This window comes from Sphaerodactylus townsendi, linkage group LG17, assembly GCF_021028975.2.
Source record: "Sphaerodactylus townsendi isolate TG3544 linkage group LG17, MPM_Stown_v2.3, whole genome shotgun sequence".
Taxonomy (NCBI): domain Eukaryota; kingdom Metazoa; phylum Chordata; class Lepidosauria; order Squamata; family Sphaerodactylidae; genus Sphaerodactylus; species Sphaerodactylus townsendi.
Window position 1 is genome coordinate 6,780,431 of NC_059441.1, and position 7,570 is coordinate 6,788,000.

The 7,570-nt window shown below is 60.9% G+C and overlaps 1 protein-coding gene across 1 annotated transcript; it reads right to left on the reverse strand.

Moving 5' to 3' along the window:
- Window positions 1-1,023: 1,023 nt before the first annotated feature.
- Window positions 1,024-6,235, reverse strand: PYGO1 (pygopus family PHD finger 1). Its single transcript, XM_048481872.1, has 3 exons — window positions 6,059-6,235; window positions 3,777-3,862; window positions 1,024-2,797 (listed from the first exon to the last, which is right to left on the reverse strand). The coding sequence occupies exons 1-3, from the start codon at window positions 6,108-6,110 to the stop codon at window positions 1,691-1,693; spliced, it is 1,245 nt and encodes a 414-aa protein (XP_048337829.1). The 5' UTR covers window positions 6,111-6,235; the 3' UTR covers window positions 1,024-1,690.
- Window positions 6,236-7,570: the final 1,335 nt, after the last annotated feature.

Consider the following 7,570-nt stretch of genomic DNA (forward strand, 5'->3'; position numbering starts at 1 on the left):
GCGAGGCATGCCGGGAGTTGTAGTCCGCTCTCCGCCTCCCTCCCTCCCTCTCTCCCGCTGCGGAGCGAATCCCCTCCCCCCCCCCCCCGGGGGGGGGGGGGTGGGGGCCCCCCCGCCCCCAAGGCGGGACAGGACGCCCCCCCCACCCCCCACCCCCGGGGCAGGCCCCCTCCTCGGGCACAGGGCGCCCCCCTCCCTCCCTCCCTCCCTCCCGGCAAGCGGGCCCCGCTCCAGGCACGTCGTCAAGGGGGGGCAAGGAGATTGTTTTAAAGAATTGGAGAGTCAGGCCAGGTCCTCCCCGTGGGATCCCCCAGAGACGACCCCAGGAGGAGGGGGAGGAGGGGGGCGACGTGGGGCTCCCCTCTGGCCACACGGCCGCCCCCGGCCCGCCCCCGGCCCTCCCCCGCCCCCAGGGCCAGCCTCTGCCTGCCGTTGTCTTTAAACGCCTGCAAGGACCACATTTCCAGACTTCTAGAAGCCCCCCCCCAGCCCCCCCCCACACACACACACCTTCTTCTTCCTCTCTTGCTCAGATCCAGAAGCAGAGCTGAGGGAGATGCCCAAGTGGAGGAGACCACCGGCCACAGGGGACCATGCCAAGCTCTGCCGGGGGGGGGGGGGGGGGGGGCTTGAAGGGCTAAATGCATGAAAGCCAGGAGAAAGGGGGGGGAGAGAGAGAACCCAGGCCAAATCTGCCCGTGGGCCCTGGATCGGCAGGAAACTGACCTCCAAATTAGTATATTTCCAAGCAGCGTGTGAAAGGAGGCCACGGTCAGTGGGCAACTCTCTCAGATCCATCTGAAACCTTCGGCCAGTAAGGCCAGACTTTGGGGGCTGCTTCCTTCCAGTGACTCTGAAGAAGACTGGCCCAGGGGACAGGCAAGGCATAAGGAGGGAAATCGGGGAAACGCAACCTCTGGGATCGAGGGGGGTGGGGGGAGAAGAAAAATACTTTAGGGCTCTGGGGTTTCTATCTGGGAACGAGCAGCTAAAACCCTCCCTACAAAGCGCTAGTGCACAGGGTTCAGGATTTACTAAAAACGGACACGTTTATTTGGAGGGTCCCTCATAGCCCACTCATATGATGTTCTGAAACAGACACTGGAGACATACCCAAGTTCTGGACTAGCCCTACCACGACTCATGGTGAATATCACTTGACAGTTGACAGTTTCAGCAAGGACACACAAGTCACTGGACATTCCTGGTCATCTTTTTAAAATAAATATTGCTTGATTTTTTCTTGTGGTCTCAGATCCTCTGAAACATTTTTGTTTTTTCGAAAAGGACCTTTCGCAACAGAAGACACAACTGATGCCAAGAAGACACTCGCTGCTGGTTCTGCTCCAAAGTAGCTACAGTCTCCCCTTGGGCTCCACTGAAGCCGGGGCGGGGGGGGGGGGCTTGCAGACCCCCTCTGGCAACACGGCCTGTGTGCACAAAAGTAGGGTGTGGCAATGAACACCCGGTCGTAATCTTAGAGCAAGCACTTCAAAAGCAAGAGCACAAACAGGAGTCCTGCGGCACCTGAAGGACTGACTACCTTGAAGTTCTTCTGATGAAAACACAGGTAGGAAAAGAAAAGAACAGGGCCCAGAAAGCAACAGCAGCCGCCCTCCACCAGGAGGGGAGTCGGCAAACAACCGCTCTCCCACCAAGGATGCCTTCTCTCACTCTGGACATCCGGCCGTCACACCTCAGCGCTCGGGACAGGCGGCCCCCCCGTCTCTCTGGTGCGCATCAGCTGCACGTCCTTGTCAGCCATGCACGTGTCGCAGCCCCAGACGGCGGAGGCTTCGGCCGTGAGCAAGCCGTACGCCGACTCCGTCATGCCCGTGCAGATCCGGTGGAACCACTTCTGACACGAGGCCTCGCACAAGATGGCATCCTGGTCGTCGTTCACCTCGTGTGTGCAAATCCCGCAGGGGTAGACTGGGTCGGAGGACGGGTGGCCGTGCTGGCCGGAGTGGAGAGGGAGCTGGCCGGCCTTCTCCGGGCTGCCCCCTTCGGTCGCACTGCGGGGCAGGAGGGGCTTGTTCTGGGTGCCGTTGGCCTGGCTGCTGTTCAGGGCGTCAGGGGGCTTGGGAGGGAGGCCGTCTGGCTCCGCGGGCGCGTGCCGGGCGACGGGCTTCAGGTCCGCATTCCCTGCACTCCCTGGCTCCTCCGGGGGGTGCTGGGGGGGAGTAGGGCCGTGCTTGTTTGCAACAGGCCTCTGCAGAGGTTTGTTGGTGCCGTAGTTGTGTGGCGGCGGGCCGTAGGGAGGGTTCGGCTCCACCTGGGAGCTGTTAAAACTGGGGTTACTTCCGGGCCCAAAAGGCAGCGGCATCTCATGGTGCGGCATCTGGGTCATGGTCTGGGAGGGCATGTGGCCAAAGTTTTCCCCGGGGTTCGGTCTGAAGTGCTGACCGGGCATGGGGAGGTTTTGATTGACGCTGGTGTTGAAGGGCGGCTGGTTCCCAAAGCCCACGTTTTCGTGGGGCCCGAAATTCATCGCCTGAGGCCGGCTGAAGACCATCCCCACCGGACTCTGCGGAAACGGGTGGGGCTGGCTCCGGAGCGGGTAGGAGGCGCCGTACTGCGAGGCCATCCTGGGAAGCAGGTGCGGGGCCATCCTGAAGGAATTGTAGCCCCCAAAGCCTGGGTAACCGGGGCTTGCGAAATAAGGGTTTCCCGCCGGCGGCAGCGGTTTGTAGCAAACCGTGTTGTAGTTATCGTCAAAGGGGTTGGCTGCTACCAGGTGGTCGGAGCTGGGATTCGGCGGCGGAGCATATTCGGAGGGTGGAGGGAAGCAGGAGCCCTGGAAAGCCACACAGCTCAAGTTAGTGTTACTTTCAACTCAGCTCGACACGGTCGGCTTGGGAAGTTCAGCTCGGCCTCGTCTGCAAAGGCCAGCGGCTCTGCAAAGGGAGGGAAGGAAGGATGGACGGCTTGTGACGTGCCCAAAGCTGGGGTGGCTGGGCCTCCCATGAGGCATTGGGGCAGCTGCAGGAAACTGGCTACTGTGGGGGCGGGGCTTGCACAAGGGGAGATTGGCAGCCTCACCAACCCTTTGTGCACCTGCTGTGGCTTTCAAGGGCAAAGGCCTCTCGGTTCTGCACAGAAGCCCCCCCCCTCCCCCGCAGGCGGTCCAGATTCCCTGCGGAAGCCACAGTCCACGCTCACAAGAAGACCCACCCCAGTGGCCGTGGCACCAAGTCTGCAGGAGGAGCCTCAGTTCCACGTGGAGCCCCTGTGGCAGGAGCGGAGAAAGGTGGCCGAGCAAACAGAACCGGGGTTGGGCCGCTCACCCTCAGGACTAGCCTGCTGCAGAGGCTGAAGCATCAGGCTACGTTCCGGGAGACCCCGGTTCAAATCCCCACTTTGCCACAGAAGCCAACTGGGTGACTTTGGACCAGCTTCAGCCTGACCTACCTCACAGGGGGACTGTTGTAAGGATACGACAGAGGAGGAAAGGACAGTATCGTTCACCACATTGCTCCCCGTGGGGGAAAGAAGGAGGGCGTAAATTAAATAATCCACACATTTCTCTCTCTCTCTCTTTTGGCCTTACTGCGGCCTCACTGCCTACTGTGGATTTTACGTCTTCATCCACACTCTCCTCTGCGTCTCCCTTGCTGGAGTCAGCACAACTTTGTCGAGACTTCACGGCACATGCAAGGTAAGCGGGGCGGCCAAACAGACGCGAGGGGCAGTCTCACGTTTTCCTCCACATCCATCCCTAGTTGCATTTTATGCCCGGGGGGGGGGGGGGCACAAACAACCGTGAAGCTGCTTACCTGAGCCACAGCCTTGCGTTTCTTCTTGTCCGGGCTTCCAAGTTGCACTGCAGAGCCTCCTAACCCATCCAGTCCACCTTCGCCACCTACAAGATGGTAAGTCACAGAGCGCTGCATTTATCTCCACACGGCCCCTGACCCTGCAGGTGGTGTCCGGACACACCTGCGCATGTGTGTGGATCTCTCTTTGCCTACGCACACACGTTCCTCCCAAACACAGAGTGTCTCCCAAGATCCCTCGCAACAGGCCTAAGGCACACAGTTTAGGGGACCCAAGTTCAGCCTCCGACAAGGGTTCTGGGTTCTCACCTGGGTGGGTTTGATGCAGCCACGTTTCTTCCCAATCCTGCCCTACTGTTGGGCTGGCTGGCTGGAAAGGAACACGGCCCCATGTGGAGGGGTGACCCCCAGCCGCCCACCCTGAGTCCTCCAGGGGATTTGGTGGGGTAAAAATGCAACAAATGAATGAGTGACAGAGTGTGTGTGTGAGAGAGGGAGGGAGGGCCTAACACTTATACAAAGCAGTGGTGCGACCGCACTTGGGAGTCCTGTGTTCAGTTCTGGTCGCCACATCTCAAAAAGGATATCGAAGAGATAGAAAAAGTGCAGAGAAGGGCAACAAGGATGATTGAGAGACTGGAGCATCTTCTTTATGAGGAGAGGCTGCAGCATTTGGGACTCTTTAGTTTGGAGAGGAGACGTCTGAGGGGGGATAGAAGTCTATAAAATTATGCATGGGGTAGAAAATGTTGACAGAGAGAAATTTTTCCCTCTTTCTCACAATGCTAGAACCAGGGGGCATTCATTGAAAATGCTGGGGGGGAAGAATTAGGACTAATCAAAGGAAACACTTCTTCACGCAACGTGTGATTGGTGTTTGGAATATGCTGCCACAGGAGGTGGTGATGGCCACTAACCTGGATAGCTTTGAAAAGGGCTTGGACAGATTGATGGAGGAGAAGTCAATCTGTGGCTACCAATCTTGATCCTCCTTGATCTCAGATTGCAAATGCCTTAGCAGATCAGGTGTTCGGGAGCAACAGCAGCAGAAGGCCATTGCTTTCACCTCCTGCATCTGAGCTCCCAAAGGCACCTGGTGGGCCACTGCCAGTAGCAGAGAGCTGGACTAGAGGGGTAGGGAACCTGTGGCTCTCCAGATGTTCAGGAACTACAATTCCCATCAGCCTCTGTCAGCATGGCCAATTGGCCATGCTGGCAGGGGCTGATGGGAATTGTAGTTCCTGAACATCTGGAGAGCCACAGGTTCCCTACCCCTGGACTAGATGGACTCTGGTCTGATCCAGCAGGCTAGTTCTTATGTTCTTATGAGGGAGGCTGGGCATCTATGCTCAGCCACGGGAGTTTGGAGGGTCATTCCCAGATTGTGCATCTGTGTGTGCCCTTTGGTAGAAACCCAGGCCTTTGAAGGGAAAGTGAGATGCTGTCGGCAATACTTCATTTCAAGAGATACAGACATGCAACATGCAGTAAATGTGTTGCAACAAATATGCAACATGCAGCTTAGCTCCTAGATAAAGACTGTAGCGGCCTGAGGGAATCTGAAATCCAGAGGGGCAGCAACCCGCCCCCAAAGGACACCCCCCTTTTGCAATTCCAGCCGGGGGGGGGGAGAGGGGGAACAGTGATATCCCCGCTCTTCTCCCCTGCAGTCAGCACCCGAAAGGGCCGCCCCTCCGCCGTCTTGCCCGCACGACCCCCCCACCCTCTGCGGGAGGGGATGATGGCGGCGCTGGGCCACCCGCCAGGGCAGAGGCGGGTTTCGAACCTGGGCCTTCTGCGACCCGGTCAGGCTGTCTCCAAAGGGGCGCGGGGGGGGGGGCTCTTTTCTAGCCAGAAAAGTGTTCTTGCCGCCCCCTCCCCCTTAGGAAAAGTAATCCCAGCAGCTAAATTCGCAAAAGACTTCCAACCTGCAAAGAGGAGGAGGAGGAGGAGGCCATCCGGTGCAGCCCAATCCGGGGGGGGGGGGCGTGTGAAGAAGGGATCTGCGGGGGGGGGGGACAATCCGCTCCCCTCCGAGGCGCCCCCTTGCACAAAGCTGGGCAGGGGAGCCAGGCCTAGCCCCCCTCCCGAAGGACCCTCTGCTCGGAGGGGTGGGGGCGAACCCTCGCAGGGCGGCCAAAGCCCCTCCCCCAGCTGGCCCGCGGGCCTCCCCCGGACAGAGCGGCCTTGCGCGTGATGGCCCGGAGAGCCGCCCCCCCCCTCCTCCTCCTCCTCCTCCTCGGGGGCTGCTGCCCAGGGGGGCGGGCGGGGGGGGCGCCTACCTCGGGGTCTCTTGAGGGCCGCGGCGGGGTCCTTCTCGTGTTCCGCGGACATCGCCGGCCCACCATCGCTCCTCCGCCCGCCCGCCCGGCCGCCCAGCGCCGCCTCGATCGGCCGCTCCGGGGCGGGGCGGAGCCGGGCGGCTGAGCGTGGGGGGGGGGGGGAGAGCCCGCCTGCGGGGAGGCGCCCGAGGAGAGACTGCCGGAGGGCCGCCGCCGCCTCTCAGGGCGAGTCTCTGCACGCGCGCCGCCCTTCCTCCAGCCGCAGCCAGAGGGGCTACTGGAGCTGACCAGCCCGCCCCGCCCGCCAATGAACGGCTGGGGGTTAAAAAAACAACAGCCCCCCCCCCCGCCCTTCCCTCTCCGGCTACGGGAGGCGGCCTTGGCTGCGTTGCCCCTCTGGGTCGGGTCCCGGTCTGTTTCGACAGAGGGGGAGCCAGCGTGGAAAGACGGACATGCGGGCGCTGCTTGCAGGGTCTGGAAGCAACAGACACACACTCGGACAGGCAGATGTGCTCGGGGGGGGGGGCACATACCTGCAGAGAAGAGTCACCCCTGGCAATGCAGCCCCCCCCCGCCCCCGCCCCCGCCCCGGGCCCACCCCCCGCCCCTCGGATTGCTTCTATCCGAGGCTTTGGCTTCATGCTTGTCCAGCAAGGCTTGCTTTGCAGCGGCGGCTCCCCTTCCGGCCAACAGCTCCAGGCCAACGAGGACAGCGGCTGCAGGAGGCCCTTCTGGCCCAGGCAGGACGGCGGGCGTGTCCGTCAGGAGCTCCACCGCCCTGCTCCAGGCGCCAGCCCTTCGGCTGGTACACAGTGCCCACAAGGGGCCACCACTAGGCAGCACTGCCATCCTCAGAGAGCCCCCCCCCCAAGCCCTTTGGCTGCTTTAAAAGGGGCCATCCTCTCTCCCCCCCCACCCCAAGCCCTGCTTCAAACCTACCACTGGCCAGCTGGGCTGCCTGCCCCAGCCCCGTTTCCTCCACAGGTATCCTTCAGGGTCCTTCCTTCGGAGCTTCAGTGGCGTAGGAGGTTAAGAGCTCGTGTATCTAATCTGGAGGAACCGGGTTTGATTCCCCGCTCTGCCGCCTGAGCTGTGGAGGCTTCTCTGGGGAATTCGGATTAGCCTGTGCACTCCCACACACGCCAGCTGGGTGACCTTGGGCTAGTCACAGCTTCTCGGAGCTCTCTCAGCCCCACCCACCTCACAGGGTGTTTGTTGTGAGGGGGGAAGGGCAAGGAGATTGTCAGCCCCTTTGAGTCTCCTGCAGGAGAGAAAGGAGGGATATAAATCCAAACTCCTCCTCCTCCTCCTCCCCCCAACTCCTCTCCCTCGCCCTCTCCACAACACACACCTTGTCAGGTAGGTGAGGCTAAAGAGAATTCTGAAGAGCTGTGACTGGCCCAGGGTCAGGAGTTTGTAGGACTGGAGAAACAAACCTGATTCTCTGTATTGTCGAAGGCTTTCACGGCCGGAATCACTGGGGTGCTGGGTGGTTTCCAGGCTGTGTGGCCG